The 20,803-nt window shown below is 43.3% G+C and overlaps 1 protein-coding gene across 3 annotated transcripts in view; it reads right to left on the bottom strand.

Annotated features, from left to right (window-relative positions):
- The window catches only part of LOC108414785, a 30,726-nt gene extending 11,411 nt beyond the window's left edge, over positions 1-19,315 (bottom strand). Inside the window, exons 1-3 of one of the 3 annotated variants that reach the window (XM_037532911.1) lie at positions 18,975-19,315; positions 4,481-4,606; positions 748-873 (exon numbers count right to left, since the gene is read on the bottom strand). In XM_037532911.1, the coding sequence (XP_037388808.1) occupies positions 748-873; positions 4,481-4,606; positions 18,975-19,164 (442 nt within the window). In that variant the 5' untranslated portion in view covers positions 19,165-19,315. Of the gene's footprint in view, positions 1-747; positions 874-4,480; positions 4,607-6,751; positions 7,180-18,974 lie in introns of those variants that run through there. The other 2 variants (XM_037532910.1, XM_017687691.2) reach the window with 2 other exon arrangements.
- Positions 19,316-20,803: the final 1,488 nt, after the last annotated feature.

Genomic DNA, 20,803 nt, shown 5'->3' with positions numbered 1-20,803 from the left:
GAGCGGTCAGTTGTGTGGACGAAAATGCTTTGTTGATGTGAGAGGTCACAGGAGAATGGGCAGACTGGTTCGAGATGATAGACAGGCAACCCCAAACCATAATCTATCCTCCACCAAACTTTCCCCTTGGCACAATGCAGTCAGACAAGTACCATTCTCCTGGCAACCACCAAACCCAGACTCATCCATCGGATTCCCAGATGGAGAAGCATGATTCGTTATTCCAAAGAACACGTCTCCACTGCAATTTTCTCGTTTTCTCGCACGGCCTTAGTCATATTAGGCTCCACATACTCTCTATTGCGGCCCTCTCTCTCTCTCTCTTGTGCTCTCCTCTCTCTCTCTCTCGCTTGCTCTCTCTCTCTTGTGCTCTCCTCTCTCTCTCTCTCTCGCTTGCTCTCTCTCTTGTGCTCTCCTTCTCTCTCTCTAGCTTGCTCTCTCTCTTGTGCTCTCCTTCTCTCTCTCTCTCACTTGCACTCTCTCTCTTGTGCTCTCCCTCTCTCTCTCTTCCTCTCTCTCTCCCCCCATATATATATATATATATATATATATATATATATATACATACATATATTTGTGTGTATATGTGTGTGTGTGTGTGTGTGTGTGTGTGTGTGTGTGTTTATACACATGACCAGTGGCACTAATACCAGTGGTCATAAAGTGCTTTGAGAAACTAGTCCTACATTACATCAAAGCCTCGCTCCTTCTGTGTGTGTGTGTGTGTGTGTGTGTGTGTGTGAGTACCTGAGGTCACAGTCCCTTTACAGCTTCTGGTCACACCCGTCTCTGGGACATCATCTTCATTGTCGTCGAAATCCTCATAATCATGGCTCTCGTCTGAATGAGTTGATTTGTTGTCTGTTGTAATTCCTGAATTTGCATATATGTTCTCATTAATCATCAGCTCTTTGATCTTCTGTAAATGTGTTGATTTTATACACACACACACACACACACACACACACACACACACACACACACACACACTCACCGACCTCTTTATTATGTACACTAATTCACACTAGTTCAATTGCTTGTTAACACAAATAGCTAATCAGCCAATCACATGGCTGCAACTCTGTGCATTTAGACATGTAGAGGTGGTCAAGAAAACTTGCTCAAGTGCAGACCGGGCATTAGAATGGGGAAGAAAGGTGATTTAAGCGACTTCAGAAACTGCTGATCTACTGGGATTTTCATGCACAACCATCTCTAGGGTTTACAGAGAATGGTCCGAAAAAGAGAAGATATCCAGTGAGCGGTCAGTTGTGTGGACGAAAATGCTTTGTTGATGTGAGAGGTCACAGGAGAATGGGCAGACTGGTTCGAGATGATAGACAGGCAACCCCAAACCATAATCTGTCCTCCACCAAACTTTCCCCTTGGCACAATGCAGTCAGACAAGTACCATTCTCCTGGCAACCACCAAACCCAGACTCATCCATCGGATTCCCAGATGGAGAAGCATGATTCGTTATTCCAGAGAACACGTCTCCACTGCTCTAAAGTCCAGTGGCAGTGCTTTACACTACTGCATTTGACGCATTGCATTGTATTGCTTGGTGATTTAAGGCTTGGATGCAGCTGCTCGGCCTTGGAAACTCATTCCATGAAGCTCTCTGTGCTGTTCCTGAACTAGTCTGAAGGCCACTTGAAGTTTGGAGGTCTGTAGCGATTGACTCTACAGAAAGTTGGTGACCTCTGTGCATTATGTGCTTCAGCATCTGCTGACCCCACTCTGTCATTTTACATGGCCTACCACTTCATGGCTGGGTTTCTGTTGTTCCCAATTGCTTTCACTTTGTTATAATACCACTGACAGTTGACTGTGGAATATTTAGTAGTGAGGAAATTTCACGACTGGACTTGTTGCTCAGGTGGTGTCCGATCATGTTACCACGCTGGAAGTCACTGAGCTCCTGAGAGCGACTCATTCTTTCACTAATGTCTGTAGAAGCAGTCTGCAGGCCTAGGGGCTCGGCTTTATACACCTGTGGCCATAGAAGTGATTGGAACACCTGGATTCAAAGATTTCGATGGGTGAGTGGATACCTTTGGCAATACAGTGTATATTACAAACCTCCACTTCTGAGCAAGGAGTCAGGTAAGAGTAGAGAGGGGTCTCCGTGTCTACCTGTGCAATGACTGGTGTACCGACATTGTTGCCCTGACATAGACGCTTTCACAGTATTCTGTAGACCCTTCAATCTACTGGATAAGTTTCATCACCTGGTTTGAGGCCAACAGGCCTGCCATAGATGTACTACCCCCACTTGTCTCTATCAACACATTAACACTGCAGGAACAGGAGATGAGGTCTGTGCTGAGATTATTAAAATCCATGTAAGGCTGCTGGACCGAATGGGGTACCGAGTAACATGCGCTGACCAGCTCGCACGGCAGAGAGTTCCCCTCTGGCAGGCGCTACAGGCTGGCCAAAACACGCACCTCCAGACTTAGAGGCAGCTTCTTTTCCAGGGCCATTACCACATTAAACACTCAAAAACATTGAGTTCTCTCTCTCATATGACCCATGGTGCTAATTCTACACTTTATCTAGTGTAGTTGAGGAGGGTTCTGGCTGCTTGCTCTCACCTTGACCTGTCCTTTCCCTCTCTTTAACGAGGCCGTGGCCGCCATGGTTGGGTGTTCTGCACTTTCTGCTTTACATTGCTCATCATGATGAGTGTATATCAAATAAGGGATTTATATTTTAGTTTATGAGGTTTTTAGGCATCAATTACACGATAATAAAAGTTAAAAGAGAAAGTAATGTTTGGAGCTCCTCACACGCATATCCTCCCCCTACGTCACCATACCAGAAGTCCAAGTCAAGATATTTCTGATCCCAATGCAATATTATTGTGATACAAAACGTATTGCGATATTTTGTGATTTAATACCTTTTTTTGACTTCAGATATAACCACCAGGTTTTTGTCATCAATCTCTAATCCTTGTGCAACATTTTGCAGGAGGTCTGCAGTTCTTAGCCCAGTGTAACCTTCATGTAGTGTTCTAGTTTGAAGAACGTGAGGCAGAAATCGCCAGTGTTCTGGATAACGTGCCGTTATAGTCACATAGAAGTCTGCTGCACTTTATTGGGAACACCTCCTTGTTTCTACACTCATTGTGCATTTTATCGGCTCTGCTTACTGCATAGCTGCACTTTGTGGTTCTACAGTTACGGACTGCAGTCCATCTGTTTCTCTCATACTTTGTTACCCCCTTTTACCCTGTTCTTCAGTGGTCAAGACCTCCACAGGACCATGACAGAGCAGATATTATGTAAGTAGTGGATCATTCTAAGTACTGCAGTGACACTGACATGGTGGTGGCATGTTAGTGTGTGTTGCACTGGTATGAGTGGATCAGTCCAGAAGTAGTCTTTAAATCTGTCTTATGAATTCTCATGTTAAAAGGTGTGCACAGGGGGCTACACCCAACACCTGTTACTTTGATGCAGTAATCAGTGTCATGTTAGAACAACATAGAACTACAGCGAGATGCTTAGTACATCTTTTTGATCTAAAATTGCTAAAATTGTTGCCTCAGAGTTCTGACATCTACAACTGCCACATCTAGTCCTGTTTAGTTTATTATTCAGTTCAGTGGCAGTTATTTAGACTTTTGTTGCGGGGACTTTTATTTTGATAGGCAGGTCCGTGTGATTAGGTAAACTGTGCAAGCCATATTTGCCTTTTTTTGTATGCCGTTCCTGAGTTATTCCTTCAGGCCAAGTTATGGACTGTGACCTCATCTCTTCTGAAAGCCCCCCATTTAAAAATACTCAGGAAAGTAGGAAGCCATCAAAAGTGCATTTGAAATTATGATGTGCAAGTTATGTCTACATAATGTCAACTGCAGCTGAAATAAAAAGTCCTTTGCACAGTTTCACTCTCAGAAGGTATATTAACCTCCTCTGTGTCTTAAGGGTTAATTTTCTCGTTTTCTCGCACGGCCTTAGTCATATTAGTCTCCACATACTCTCTATTGCGGCCCTCTCTCTCTCTCTCTTGTGCTCTCCCTCTCTCTCTCTCGCTTGCTCTCTCTCTCTTGTGCTCTCCTCTCTCTCTCTCGCTTGCTCTCTCTCTCTTGTGCTCTCCTCTCTCTCTCTCGCTTGCTCTCTCTCTCTTGTGCTCTCCTTCTCTCTCTCTCTCGCTTGCTCTCTCTCTTGTGCTCTCCTTCTCTCTCTCTCTCTCTCTTGTGCTCTCCCTCTCTCTCTCCCCCCATATATATATATATATATATATATATATATATATATATATATATATATATATATATATATATATGGGGGGGGGTATACATACGTGTATATGTGTGTGTGTGTGTGTGTGTGTGTGTGTGTGTGTGTGTTTATACACATGACCAGTGGCACTAATACCAGTGGTCATAAAGTGCTTTGAGAAACTAGTCCTACATTACATCAAAGCCTCGCTCCTTCTGTGTGTGTGTGTGTGTGTGTGTGTGAGTACCTGAGGTCACAGTCCCTTTACAGCTTCTGGTCACACCCGTCTCTGGGACATCATCTTCATTGTCGTCGAAATCCTCATAATCATGGCTCTCGTCTGAATGAGTTGATTTGTTGTCTGTTGTAATTCCTGAATTTGCATATATGTTCTCATTAATCATCAGTTCTTTGATCTTCTGTAAATGTGTTGATTTTATATACATACACACACACACACACACACACACACACACACACACACACACACACACACACTCACCGACCTCTTTATTATGTACACTAATTCACACTAGTTCAATTGCTTGTTAACACAAATAGCTAATCAGCCAATCACATGGCTGCAACTCTGTGCATTTAGACATGTAGAGGTGGTCAAGAAAACTTGCTCAAGTGCAGACCGGGCATTAGAATGGGGAAGAAAGGTGATTTAAGCGACTTCAGAAACTGCTGATCTACTGGGATTTTCATGCACAACCATCTCTAGGGTTTACAGAGAATGGTCCGAAAAAGAGAAGATATCCAGTGAGCGGCCAGTTGTGTGGACGAAAATGCTTTGTTGATGTGAGAGGTCACAGGAGAATGGGCAGACTGGTTCGAGATGATAGACAGGCAACCCCAAACCATAATCTGTCCTCCACCAAACTTTCCCCTTGGCACAATGCAGTCAGACAAGTACCATTCTCCTGGCAACCACCAAACCCAGACTCATCCATCGGATTCCCAGATGGAGAAGCATGATTCGTTATTCCAGAGAACACGTCTCCACTGCTCTAAAGTCCAGTGGCAGTGCTTTACACTACTGCATTTGACGCATTGCATTGTATTGCTTGGTGATTTAAGGCTTGGATGCAGCTGCTCGGCCTTGGAAACTCATTCCATGAAGCTCTCTGTGCTGTTCCTGAACTAGTCTGAAGGCCACTTGAAGTTTGGAGGTCTGTAGCGATTGACTCTACAGAAAGTTGGTGACCTCTGTGCATTATGTGCTTCAGCATCTGCTGACCCCACTCTGTCATTTTACATGGCCTACCACTTCATGGCTGGGTTTCTGTTGTTCCCAATTGCTTTCACTTTGTTATAATACCACTGACAGTTGACTGTGGAATATTTAGTAGTGAGGAAATTTCACGACTGGACTTGTTGCTCAGGTGGTGTCCGATCATGTTACCACGCTGGAAGTCACTGAGCTCCTGAGAGCGACTCATTCTTTCACTAATGTCTGTAGAAGCAGTCTGCAGGCCTAGGGGCTCGGCTTTATACACCTGTGGCCATAGAAGTGATTGGAACACCTGGATTCAAAGATTTCGATGGGTGAGTGGATACCTTTGGCAATACAGTGTATATTACAAACCTCCACTTCTGAGCAAGGAGTCAGGTCAGAGTAGAGAGGAGTCTCGGTATCTACCTGTGCAATGACTGGTGTACCGACATTGTTGCCCTGACATAGACGCTTTCACAGTATTCTGTAGACCCTTCAATCTACTGGATAAGTTTCATCACCTGGTTTGAGGCCAACAGGCCTGCCATAGATGTACTACCCCCACTTGTCTCTATCAAAACACTAACACTGCAGGAACAGGAGATGAGGTCTGTGCTGAGATTATTAAAATCCAAGTAAGGCTGCTGGACCGAATGGGGTACCGAGTAGCATGCGCTGACCACGGCACGGCAGAGACTTCATTTTCTGAGAGTTCCCCTCTGGCAGGCGCTACAGGCTGGCCAAAACACGCACCTCCAGACTTAGAGGCAGCTTCTTTTCCAGGGCCATTACCACATTAAACACTCAAAAACATTGAGTTCTCTCTCTCATATGACCCATGGTGCTAATTCTACACTTTATGTAACTGTGTTTAATGCAACTTTACTGTATAGTCCTTTGTATATCTGTGTCTCGTAGAATGTTCTGTTGAATGTTGTGTTGTTTAGTGTCTTCTTGAATGTTTTGTGCTGTATTGAATATCCTGTGTTTTTTATCTTGAAACAAGATGAGTGGCACCGCTAAGCAGAGCTACAATGACAAAGTCTGTATATTACAATGTTATGCAGATAACACATTCAAACTTAAGGAATTCAAGTGAATACTTTTTTCAGTAGTTAAACTACAACAGATCAACAAATTAGCTAAAAATGTATTTAGCTACCAGTTACTCCGTTTGTATGACCTGTTGATTGTGGGGTTGCACGAGTCCATTTAAAATGTAAGATTTGAAAGCGAAGTACGTTTTGAAGGAGGATCACAGGGTACCATTTGGGTTAGACCTTGTGTGTGTGTGTGTACCTGAAGTCACAGTTCCTTTATGGCTTCTGGTCACATCCGTCTCTGGGACATCATCTTCATTGGCGTAGATGTCCTCATAATCATTGCTGTGGTCTGAATGAGTTGATGTGTTGTCTGTAATTCCTGAATTTACATATATATCCTCATTCATCTTCAGCTCTTTGATCTTCTGTAAACGTGTTGATGCCATTAAGTGGGTTTTTGCTGTATCTGCAGATGTGAAGTCTCCACTGCAGTCTTCAGCTCTCAGAGTGACTCTGTCTGGGTGATACTGCTGAATACATACTTGCTCTCAGGACAGGAAGTTTAGGCTTTCATATCAGCTTTAACACTCATCTGTGGCACTGCTCTCTGTCTACTGGATCTATTCTTTGCCTACTGACTAGAGAGGTCAGTTCCTGTGGTTTGTGCACTGTGCTCTGTGTAGGATATTAAGATGATTTCAGGGCCCCCAATGAGACACAAAGATTGTGCTCTTTTGCTCACTGAAAGATTTTTTATTGAAACGCTGCATTCCTTATATAATAATAATAGTCTAGTTTTAGACACAGTATCAGAGACACAGAGACAGACACAGACAAAGCATCTTCCATTCTGTAACTCTTCTAGTTATAGGTTTGGTTTGACAGCTGCTTTTGAGAAGCATTTCAAAAACTCAGCTGAACACCGTAAATTGATATGAAGTGTTGTACATTTTTCAAGATTGTTGCATGCTGGGTAAAAGTTAAGGAAATATGGAGCTATAGCAAAATAAAGAACAAGGTCAGTAAAATGTTGGCACATATTAATGTTGTGATTAATGTTGTGTACAGAAGAGGTGAGGGTCTAAGAGAGTCAAAGGGCCTATGAGTAAAGTTTTCAGGGAACCCAAAATACCTACCAGCACCTCTGTGCTGGTTGTGTTTTTAGGCGGCCTCATCATGAATATTAATGAGAGTGCATGAGAAACTGATCCATGAGCTCACTAAAGAAGCGAGATTGTGACAGATAAAACACCTCTGCGCTGTGTCTACATGTCACATGGTTGTTGTATATGCAGATGAACATCACATGGTTAGAGTAAGGGTGCATTCAATAGAGCACAAACTTTAATGCACATCTTTGGTGCTCAGAGCAGCACAAATTCACGAATCAGCTAACTTCACTATAAAAATGTGGCTTTGTTCAGAATGCAATAGTTTAGAAAGAGCTGTTGGATGTTTATTTAAGGTCAGAAATGTCTTTAGCTCATTTTCTTGGTGGCTGTTTGGAGGGCTGTCTTGTGTGATAAAGTCCCCACCTTGAACACCTTGAAGGCGAGTTACCCTCTCTGTCCACCCGTCTCTGCTTCAAGAAGTCTCAGGGCTCTTTTGCGGTCTCTCACTCTCTCCGCTCCGAGAAGGTCCAGAGCTCTTTCTCTCTCTCTTTTTTTTTTAAAACCCTCCTGAGGAAATTGTTGTAGCCCCGCCTACACTCAAAGAAAAGTGTGGACCCACCTACACCTGAGCATGTCAACGTTGGCACACCTGCGCCATGTGCCAGGCGCCCATCCCCAGGGCTCTGATGACAGCCGCGAGAGCTGTAACGAAGGGGGCACCTGAACCCTGTGCGGAGATGAAAGCCAGCAATGACTGCAAGGATAGGATGATGAGGGAGGAATGGTGCCCAAGTCCTGATCCCTGCTTCTGTGGCACTGCCTCTGATTACTTTCATCCATCCATCCATCCATCCATCCATCCACCCATCCATCCATCCATGCACCATCCATTTTCCAAGCTGCTTCTCCATCAGGGTGGTGCTGGCGGGGGGTGCTGGAGCCTATCCCAACAGTCATCGAGCTTTTACACGTTTACACAGTATTAAAACGTGTTTACACGTTTTAATACTGTGATAGGTTCTGCTACAGAAAATGAGGTGAGGGAAAGGGTCTATGAATAAAGTTTTCAGGGAGCCCGAAATACCTTCCAGTGTCTCCGTGCTGGTCTGTGTACTATAGTGTGTTCAGGTGGCCTCGTGTGCATGAGTGTGCATGAGAAACCTATGAGCTCACTAAAGAAGTGAGATTGTGACAGATAAGACCGTCTGCGCTGTGCCTACAAGTCACATGGTTGTTTTACATGCAGAGGAACATCACGTGGTTAAAGTGTGAATTCAGTACAGCACAAACATTCATGCTAGTGTTGCACATCTTTTAATTGTAGCTTTATCTCATATCAAACGTCCCTGTTCTCCTGCAAGAACTCAAAGTTGCCTACCAAACTGGCTGTAGTGTTATTGTGTGACGTCATCAGAGATCTATACATTTCCTGGAGTAAGCATGCATGTAGCTGTTTTGCTTAATGAACCAGGTTGCTTAGCAATGATCATTGCTACATGTTTTCACATGAACACACCCAGCTAAGACCGAGCTAGAGGCATGAAGTGAGAACATGCTTTGTAGCATGATATGTTGGTTGCACCAAATTCTGATCCTTCAATAAGCATGATGCAGGAGAAACCTAAGGAAGACGTTAGCAGCACACATGCCACACATACTTGATTGGATTGAGATCTGGGCAATTTGGAGGCTAGGTAGCAACTTTGGGCTGCAGGTTAGCACTCTTAGCGTTTTGCAGATGCACAGCCCTCTGAGCAGAAGTGTGAAATGCTCAGTGGGTTGTGACCATCCTGTAATCATCACTCTAAGTTTATCTGACTTGTGCTGCAGTAGCTCTTTTGTTGGTTCAGACCGGATTGGAAAGCCTCCACATTGATGAGCCTTGGGTGCTCAACACCCTGTCGTCAGTTTGTTTCTCTCCTCAGACCACTGTCAATACATACTCACCACTTCTGACTGGGAGCACCCAGAGCACCCATAAGCCTTTCTGTTTTAAAGATGCTCTGTCCCAGTTGTCTGGCTATGACGATTTGGCCTTTGTCAAATTTGCTAAAGTCTTCACGCCTGCCCATTTCTCCTACATCCAGATTCAACTGTTTACATTCTGTCTAATACATCCCAGACCATGACGTGCCATTTAGTTCTGAATTGATTTCTCAACAAAACTCGATAAACTCAATTACTAACAATCAACTATGCAAATTCTTGGCATTGAAGATTCATCTAATCCATATAACTATGTTCAGCTCACTGTGTTCAACATGGAAGATTAATACTGTCACTCTTATGGGTTCTTATGCTGTGGGCAGGTGACCTGAAGGAGACATGATTTGATGGTGTAGAGTGTAAAATGGAGAAGAGGGAAAATAGCAAGAGGCAAACAGAAGAGACAAAGGCCCAATCCCATTTCACCTCTTGCCTCTAACCCTCCGTTTTGTGTGTTCACGTCTAGGGGTAGGATTGTCCTGATTGTTGTTGAAACGGAGGGGTCGGGTGAAGTGTGGGGCTATTTGGGCCTTCAAACAGAGATTTTTCAGAGGTGACACTACAAATGAAATGTTATGAGGTTTCCCAGAATGCCCTGCGAATCATTGGTAAGATGGCACAAGCAACCAAAGAGACACGTAAATGTGAATATTTACATGAAAAGGGGGCGGGGGGGGGGGGGGCCTTACTCTCGAAAACAAGGTAGAGGTAAGAAATGGGATTGGGCCAAAGTGTCCAAAGTTTGGATTCATTTCAAGCTGAAAAACACAATCACTGAACACCTGTCTTATTTTCTCTTATAGTATTTCTCTTATAGTATATTTACTTCAGCTGTTCAGTCAAGCAAAAGTATTTCTTATCCAACTACTCAACTAATCAATGGAATACTCGATTACTAAAATAATTGATGGTCCTAGTGCCATTGTCACAAGATAATCAATGTTTTTCCCTTCATCTGTGAGTGTTTTGGGGCTCATCAGTGTATTTTACTGAGCTTTCAGCCAAAATCCTGTCTCAACTTGTTACCAACTGACGCTACTTTGTAGAGGAAACCCTCCCCCAGGTCTGATTTGATCGGCAGAGCCAGTGAGTATACTATTTCCCAAAGCTAAACTGCAGAGGACTGTCTCCTCTTATGTTATGTTCGAAAGTCTCTGGTAGCACAGCTCCATATGGCAGACCGTACCAGGCCATAAATCCTGGCCTGGAATCTTCCCATATATCTTACCATATATATATATATATATATATATATATATATATATATATATATAGGCATATGATAGGGTGCCAAGACAGGAACTGTGGTACTGTATGAGGAAGTCAGGTGTAGCTGAAAAGTATGTTAGGGTGGTGCAGGACATGTATGAGGACAGTGAGACAGTGGTGAGGTGTGCAGTAGGAGTGACAAATGGTTTCAAAGTGAAGGTGGGTTACATCAGGGATCAGCTTTGAGCCCCTTCTTGTTTTATGTTCAAAAGTCTCTGGTAGCAGAGCTGAGGCAGTGACTTACAGCAGTGACGTTCACATCCTGTGTAACTGTGTAACACAGTATATTTCGAGACACAGTGGCACAGCTGAATAATGAAGAATTAACGAGAAAGACTATTGGATATTTGAACTAATAACGTTAATTCGTCAGTGGGGGCTAACATTTTAAAACTGGCCTAGCAGCACCCTCCAGCTTCATCAACTGAATGAACAGCTAAATGTAAAGGTAAAAATGTATGAGGAAATGGTTTTCTTTTCAGTGCCCTTTAGCTTTTTATGGCGTTAGTGGTGTTTTTCTATCAATAAAACACTTGTTCAACAAACACGTGGTCCGAAATAAAATCCACATTAAAAAATTTCCACCAAATACGTCTCGAAATCTCCAAAATGTACAGAATGTCCAAAATGCCCTCTGAAAAAGATCCCTTTGAGAGAGATTATTTTGTTACCTCTGTGAAAAAGTGAAAAGATCAAGATTGTATTGAAAAAGATTGTACCTCTTGGTCATAATGTGGGATACTGTTAGACTTCTGGCAGCTGCTTCTACCACATCACTAAACTCTCCAGGTGCCCTCTAGTGGCGTCTCTTAGCAGCTCTAGCTTTTATTATAGACAAGCAGCTTCTGTTTTCCTCATTTCCTTCATTTTCTTTCATCTGTGTTCCTGTATTTTATCTAAATAAACACTGCAGAAACAGGAGGTGTGTGCTGAGATCAGTAAATTCAAGTACGGCTGCTTGACCAGATGGGGTACAAAGCAGAGTACTGCAGGCATGCACTGACCAGCTCGCAGGGGTCTTTACCAAGATCTTCAATGCCACCATCATTCCTGTTCCCAAAAAGCCAATCCTGGGAATATGAATAACTACAGGCCAGTGGCACTAACACCAGTGGTCATGAAATTCTTTGAAGTTTGCTTACAGTGCCAACAAGGATGCTGTTACCACTGCAATCCAGATTGCACTGATCCACTTGGAGCACTGGAGCAGCTATGTAAAGATGCTCTTCATCGACTGTTTCTCTGCATACTTTACAATCATCGCAGGCATTCTAGTAAATAAGCTGCTTTAGCTGGGCTTCCACCCCCCCAATTTGCATCTGGATTAATATCTTTCTGTTAGAAAAATTCTTCTACAAGTATACTTAGTTTCTCTGTTGCAACATCTCAGCTCATGAGATTGCTGAAGTATGCAGAAACAGACAGAATGCCATTGTGTGATCCTCTCCTTTTAGGTAATGGGACAAGATCTACTAAGCAAATGAGAGTGCTCTGAACAGTTGATTCTGCAAGGACATTGTGTGTGTGTGTGTGTGTGTGTGTGTGTGTGTGTGTGAGTGAGAGAGAGAGAGCTATGTGAAGAAAACTCCCCTATAAAAACCACACACTCCCCTCTATGCATTAAACATTTGCATTTGGATTCTGTCTCTGTGTAACTGCTCCCTTGCTGCAAGAATTAAAACTTCAAAGACATTGGTGGTCTCAGGCTGATTAAGGGAATTTTCCTGCTAATTTGATCATTCGAGCCAGATCCCAACACCTCCTCTGCCCCTAGGTATGGGGACCTGAACTGCGTGGGGGAGTTTAGGACTCCTCAAAAGAAAAGAATTTGGGCACATCTTCTTTGAGGACATTTGAGCTTTTAAAAAGAGGCCAGGATACCCTGGGTGCTGGAGAAGTGACAGGATTGTACTAGAATTGCCGAGAAAGTGTACTTTGAAGGTAAGAAAAGGATTTTTCTTACGACTTCATGAATGTCCAGAATAGGCCATCTGGTCGTCTGTTGGGTGAAGATCCAGCATGTGAGATGAAAAGCCAGGCAGGTCCTAGTGAAGACCAGTGGTAGCGCCCTGGCATGAAGTCCGAAAAGCATTGGGCTGGAAGACCCTGAATTGTATTCAGTTGAAAGACCCTGAACGGTTGTGTGAGTGTTGTTTTTAACATAGAATTGCAGGTCTACGTGGTATTGTTGTTTTGTGTAAGTGTTTTGGTACTGATGAAATTTTAACATCATGAGTAATTGCTGCAGAACATGTTGTTGTGTGTGCTGTAAACCGCTGCCAGACATTGGTCCACCAATGTTACCAGGGGACGTAAAATTTATCTGCACTAAAGATATCGACAATGCTCAGTGGTATAGAAAATGGAGGAACATCTATGGGTTTAAAGGAGGTGTTAGATTGCTTGAGTGTGAAAGTGCTGAAGGTATAAAATCGGCTAAAGATCTTAGAAAATTTGACGTGCTAGCACTGACTGACAAAGAGGATGAAAATACTGTTTTCAGACAAAGACCTAGACCTCCACCTTATAACGAACAACCAGCTCTGGCTGGTCAAGCTGTATTTCTTCTTCTGCCTAGTGCAGAAAACCTTTATGAACAGCAGTTAAATAATGCTTTTCTCAAGGGTGCACTGCAACCCATAAGTAGTTTTGTAACAAACATATGGTAGACCATTGCACAACCCACCTTAATGGCATTTTAGAATGGGCTCGCCATGCCGAGCGACATTTTAAAGAGAAAAAGAAGTCTAAGAAAGCCACGGCCTTTGCACTTTCTTGAGGGGGAGGAAATATTTTTCCAGACTGCAGCTGTTGGTCGTGGGAGGGGCAACGGAAGAGGGTGTGGGCCACGAGGATGAGGAAACTCCGTCTACACCTCCTACGGAGTCACCTGTTGAGAGTGTGGGAAGGTGGGACACAGGGCACGTAATTGCCCTCGTAAGCAGGGTGAGCAGAGGCCAGCTCACAGACCAAAAACTGATCGGACAGTGTTACTAGAGGAACAGACAGCTTGGACTGACTCTCTACTTCTCATGAGGACAGGGAAGTTAGCGGAAAGGACAAGCCATTTTTGTTCAGTTCAAAAATAAAACCTGAAGTAACCTCAAGGCTCAAAAGGAAGTAACCTTTTGGTGTGATACTGGTGCTTCATGCTCTGTGGTTCATCCTGATGATTTTCCACATGTTCAAGTTTCTGATGATTATATATATATATATATATAGCCTGCAAATGGTAAAGTAAATCAGGTCCAACTTTCCATGCCTGTCCGACTGTTTGACCTTAAAACCAATATGTGCAGTCCTGACACCCATCTCCTGATGTTCCAGTAAATCTTATGGGGAATGATATGTTGGCAAGTCTGCAGATCACTGTTGTTCTGGTCCGAGACAGACTGAGGGCGCAGCACTGTGCAGACCTTGCAATGGTGTTGGAAGATACCTCAACTCCCAATTACTGGTACTCGCTAGATTTTGTCAACACGGGTCCAAGCTCTGTTACTCAAGCACTTGTTGACAAAGCTCGTAAAGTGGGAGAATAATTGATGCACCCACAGGATTTGCATTGCACAATGTTTTTCAAACACACGAGTGGCCGTGATCCCAAATACGAAGAACGCTACTTTAAGACCAAATGTACTCCTTTTACTGTTACTGGTCTGGCCATGGAATGTGTGGCGCTGTATGCAAATGACACATTTTCTCCCTCATCGAAAGTGAGACAGCTAGACTGAATGCTGTTCCTGACAACCTGTGGTCAAAAGGCAAGGCTGATGTCAGTAAAGTTGTTTTTCCTATTTCTATTACATCCCAATCTTCATTTCAAACACATCAGACACAGTATCCAGTCAAGCCTGAAGTGGAGGCTGGTATAGAACCAATTATTGCCGATTTGTTAAAAGCAGGGGTATTAATTGAATGCCCCAACTCCCCATGTAATACACAATTTTTCCTGTTACAAAGGCACCACCATCCTTTCTGGTGGAAGACAGTCCAAGATTTACAAGCAGTAAATAAAGCTGTGATTCCTCGTGCACCCATGTGCACACCCTTTTGAATGACCTACTCCCAGAGAAGTTTTTCACAGTAGTGGACATCAGTAATGCTTTCTTTTAAATTCCAGTGCATAAGGTTAGTCAGTTTGCTTGTACTTTAAAAAAAAGGTACACTTACACTCATATACCACAAGGGTATTGCAAGAGTCCTACTATTTTCTCACAAGCCATGTCTGCCAATTTAGCAAAATTTACACCTCCATGTTCTAGCCAAATTTTGCTGTGGACACAAATTGATGAAAACATACTGCCTTGTGTTGATCTCAAGGATCAGCCCTTAGCCAATAGTGACATGACCATGTTTGTGGATGGGTCCTGCAGAAAGTGACCCGATAGAACAAACGCCAGTGGCTTTGCTGTTGTCACCCTTGACAAAACACTTAAGTCTGGCAAATTGCCCAGCCATCGTCCTACTCAAGCAGCAGAGCTGATTGCTCTCAACAAGGCATGCAAACTAGGGAAAGATAAATATGTAATTAGTAATATAATTACTGTTTATAAATGTGCTGCACACACCCGTGCACAAGATTTTATTTCGAGAAACAACCACAGAGCAGATGAGGAAGCAAAACGTGCTGCTCTCAGCGCCCCAATAGCACCCCTCCTCTTTTTTGACACACACACAACTAGATGAGGAAGTTCTCCCTAAAATGTAGCAGCACTCACCCGATACAGAAAAACAACTCTGGCTCAAAAATGGTGCTACACTTAATGTATCTCACATTCATTTGTGCCCCGATGGGAAGCTATCCTCCCAAAGAACCTTTTTCGCTATGCTGTCCTTTTGAGCCATGACCCTTGCCATGTCTCAACAGGAGGGATGGTACATAGCATCCAACGGGTATTCAACAGGTACAGCCTATGGCTTTCTGAATTACTGTAAAAATTTTAACCTTTCATGCCACATATGTGCAAGGAATGTAAGGCCTAGGAGAAGGCAAAACTGCAAAATGAAATGTCAGAGACGGGAAAAAATGGGATTTTCTGTCTCCCCTTAATAACGCTGAATATGCACATAATGCCTGGAGAAAATCCTTTTGAAATTATGTACGGGAGACCATACATCATCATGTCTCAACAACGGTGAAGAAATTACAAAGGTCCAGAGACAGTAGCGAGCAGGCTTGACCATGACCAGACTGACGTTGTACTGCTTAGTTATTACTGCCTATGGGTTCTATGTTGTGAAGGGTATTCATTCTCCCCCTTTTCAGGGCAACCCAGGGGGCCCCCGAGGAAAAATGAAGGTCCTAACAGTGAAGCACCAGGAAGGTATCACTGGCATGGTGAAATTTGACCTGTACCAAGTATTTAAATGTACTGAACAGAGAACTAGTTACATCTGGGAAGAAAAATGGCAGTGAAACACCCCTGATAGAAACTCATGGACTCTCCAAGGGTAGTGGTATGATGTTTGGGATGATGGTTGTTGGGCCGTGACCCTGATGGAGAAGCGGCTTAGAAAATGGATGGATGGATGGATAGTTATTGGGATGATGTTATTTGTAACTCTGGGGTGTCTAGGTGGGGCTACATCCAAGAATGCCACTTCTGGTTTTTGGTTAAACACCACACATTTCTCTATGTCCAAAAAACTGGCCATTGAAACAGGCTACACAGCTAGGAATGAGTAGTTTGAATAGATGTACACAGCTAGGACCAATATAGTTAGCAATTGCATAGCATGTTCGGCTAGTAGACCCCAACTCGCAACAGTCCCTTTCAGGTTAACACAAGGCAAGGCAGGTGAAGGATTAAAGTGTGCCCTGCAGCTGTTCACACCTGACAAATTTTCTAATTGTGCATGTGAACCACCAAGTCCACTATGCCATCTGGTGTTGTAGTCCTACCTGGAAACTACACCTGCTTCTCTAGGTCCTCTGGTTGTAAGAACATCTTAACACTTCCCTGGTGCGCATATACCACTGACATCACCACAAACACTGGTGGTTATCAGTCCAAGTGGTTCACCACCCATACCTCTGCACATGCTGACCTGTGGTGGCTCTGTGGGCACATGAAACTGAGGGTGATGTTACCCCAGTCCTGGCAGGGATCCTGTGCTTTGGTGCAGCTCCTTTATGTCCTTTCACATTCATCCCACCACAGTCTTCTCCACACTGCCTGAGAGACTAAGCCACCACTGCGATCAGAAACCAGGAGCCTTTGAGAGGCAGAGTATGTAAGATGTTCGGTGATTTCTGTCATACTTTCATTCCCAATAACACCTCCCCTAATGGTAGCTTTACCACGGCTCTCCATGGTTTAGAAACCCGTTTAGAAACCCTGTCTGGAGAAATGCATGATAATGCTGGCATCAATAATCCCTTGACATCCCTGCTCGAATCCTGGTTTAGGAATGGTTCAGTTTCCATTGCAGTAGTAGCAGCTCTCATGACCACCTGCGAGTTTTCTCTCATCCACTGTGTGAGAGGACTCATCCTGCGCCTCATTGACTCTGCCATCACGAAGGTGATAGTATATGAGGCAGTGGTTACTGAGGACCCAGGGTATGTCCCAATGGCATCCCTACTGGACAAGGAGTAAGTCAACGAGTAAAACCAATGACTATGAATGACAAATGAAGCAACCTGCGAAAGCCCACTGGAGTGCAGACTGTGGATAATCACCTAAATGAACGCACTGTGTTTTCTCCGTTGGGCACATACATTTATGTTTGATCAATGTTTTTGCCCTCGCAAGTAGCGTAAACAGGAGGGAGATGTTAGAAAAATCATTCTTATACAACTATACTTAGTTTCTCTGTTGCAACCTCTTAGCTCATGAGATTGCAGAAACAGACAGAAGGCCATTGTGTGATCCTCTCCTTTTAGGTAATGGGACAAGATGTACAAAGCAAATGAGGACAATTGATTCTGCAAGGACGTGTATGTGTGTGTGTGTGTGTGTGTGTGTGTGTGTGTGTGTGAGCTATGCGAAGCAAACTCCCCTATAAAAACCACACACTCCCCTCTATGCGTTGAGCATTTGCATTTGGATTCTGTCTGTGTATAACTGCTCTCTTGCTGCAAGAATTAAAACTTCAAAGACAGCGGTGGTCTTAGGCTGATTATATAAGATAATTTTCCTGTCACTTTCTCACAAATCACTCACAGAGTGTTAAATTAGGCTTCTACCTCTCCTCCTCCATCTCACTAAGCACCGGCACACCCCAAGGCTGTGTGCTGAGTCCAATGCTTTACTCTGTCTACACCTATGACTGTTTACCAGCTCACCCATCCAACACCATTACAAAGTTTGCTGATAACACCACCATCAAGGGCTCATCTCAGAGTGCAATGAGTCAGCATACAGGGATGAGGTGTACAGACTGCCAGATTGGTGTTCAGTGAATGACCTGACACTCAACACCACAAAAACTAAAGAAATCATACTGGAGTTCAGGAGGAAATGTGAAGCAGACCTGGCCCCACTCAGTATACATGAGGTTTTGTGTAGAGACAGCGCAGAATGTTAAATTATTGAGGATCCTTATCTCTGAGGATCTCTCCTGGTCGGCCAACAATATAGCAACTGTCAACATCGCCACCTCATGCTACATTAGCAGGGTGGCCAATATTATCAAAGACTCCGCACCCTGGTGACTACCTCTTCGAGCTGTTGCCCTCTGGCAGGTGGTACAGGCTGGCCAAAACATGCACCTCCAGACTCAGAGACTTCTTTCCCAGGGCCATTACCACATTAAACTATTCTTTCACACTACCCATGCTGCTAATTTTACACTTTATCTAACTTTGCAATGCAACTTTACTGTGTAGTTCTTTGTATATCCTTGTCTTGTAGAATGTTCTGTATTATTTTGAATGAATCATTCTAGCAAACTGGTCCAGTGTTGAAAATATGTTCCTGACATTTACTTGAATTGGACTTTGGACTCATCATGTCATGCTGAATGGCTGAATTAGCTAAAAAAACAAAAAAAAAATCCTGGCTTAAAGGAGGATCACAGGGAACCATTTGGGATAGATATTGTGTGTGTGTGTGTGTGTGTGTGTGTGTGTGTGTGTGTGTGTGTGTGTGTGTGTGTGTGTGTGTTTACCTGAGGTCATAGTTTCTTTATGGCTTCTGGTCACACTCGTCTCTGGGACATCTTCATTGGCGTAGATGTCCTCATAATCATTGCTGTGGTCTGAATGAGTTGATGTGTTGTCTGTTATAATTCCTGAATTTGCATATATATCCTCATTCATCTTCAGCTCTTTGATCTTCTGTAAACGTGTTGATGCCATTAAGTGGGTTTTTGCTGTATCTGCAGATGTGAAGTCTCCACTACAGTCTTCAGCTCTCAGAGTGACTCTGTCTGGGTGATACTGCTAAATACATACTTTTTGAGAAGAAACTTCCTCTCAGGAAAAGAAGCTTAAGCATTTCATACCAGCTTTGACACCCATCTCGGTCACTGCTCTCTGTCTCCAGGAACTATATTTTATTTTTGGCCTTGTAACTGGAGAGGTCAGTTCCCGTGGTTTGTGTTCTGTGTAAAAGGCGAAAATAAAGTTGTCACTGTGTCTGTTGCCATTTCTGTGTGTAGTTATGAAGAAAAGACATTGCTCAGATAGTCGCCTTTTATACTGAGGTTTATAACAAAACTGCCTAGGTGTGTCATAAAGGGAGTTAGGATATTAAACAGAGTTACAAGGGGTAGTGGTTGAAAACTTCCCCTATGAAATGGAAAGACCCTTCAAGAACTGGATACGTCATCAGTTGTCATCAGCAACGTTTATGTAAACAGATGAGACAAGGTTTTCCGGCCATTTCCAATATTCTGCCTCCAGCTATGGTGATCTCACTTGTGTGTCACATGACAGGTCAAGTGAATCATATATATATATATATATATATATATATATATATATATATATATATATATATATATATATATATACACACTCTAGTGGTTCTGAGAATTTCAATGTTTGCATTTTCCCAGAGAAACCTTTGTTGGAAAGTGTGAGGTGAGCTCCATCGGGGCCAATTACTGAGTGTGTGGCCCCTGTATCCACCAGAAAGGGTAGCGCTTGTTGACCATTGATTGACAGCTGCAGTTTGGCTTCCCCCACTGATGATGTGGAAGCCTCCAATTACAGATACTCCCTTCTTGGTTCTCTGGGCCCCATCAACACCAATGTTGATTTGGTTGTTCTCTGCTAGGACACTTACGGCTCACATGTCCTGCTTGTCCACATGTCCAGCATGTAATTGGGGGCCATTGGAATTGTTGGTCACTCTGCATGTTTGGCATTTGTTGATATCCCACTTGTGGTGGAATGTTCATTGGTGGTATTCCTATTGGTCTCATTTGGCCTCCTCTTCCTCTGTTTCTTCCTCTTCCTCTTCATCTATTTCCTGGTCCTCCATTTTCATAGACATTGCACTGTAGCTTAAAGCAGATTTCCCCAGTCCAAATAAAAACCCCTTAGTACCTGGCATATGATCCAGCCAAGAAACTCATGATGGTTTTGTGATAAACATATTACATAGAAAATTGATACACTGATTCAGGAAAAATTGGCTGAATACAACCCGCTTTCCGAGTTCCTGAGCAGAGACTCGTTGGGTATTTTGAGTAGTCTTTACATGTGGTTGGCGAGCCTCTGGATGCTGCCGCAGAAACGACAGCAGCCAACGTATATAAAATTCTGATGGGGCCTGAGGTTGAGGAATCTGTGTAGTGACTCATGCAAAAGTCTGTGTATTTGTACATGTACGTTTTGGCTATTAATTTTTTTTTGCTCCTAGTAAGTTTACACATTGTATATTTTTACTACACAAACCATGACACTTTATTATTGGAGGAAAATGTAACCTTTTTCATGTTATATTTTAGTAGAAAAAACATGTATGCCTCTTATTTTTCATTTTATTAAT

Source organism: Pygocentrus nattereri, chromosome 22 (assembly GCF_015220715.1).
Source record: "Pygocentrus nattereri isolate fPygNat1 chromosome 22, fPygNat1.pri, whole genome shotgun sequence".
NCBI lineage: Eukaryota > Metazoa > Chordata > Actinopteri > Characiformes > Serrasalmidae > Pygocentrus > Pygocentrus nattereri.
Note: the sequence above shows the minus strand (reverse complement) of the source record. Positions and strands in the feature narration are given on the sequence as shown.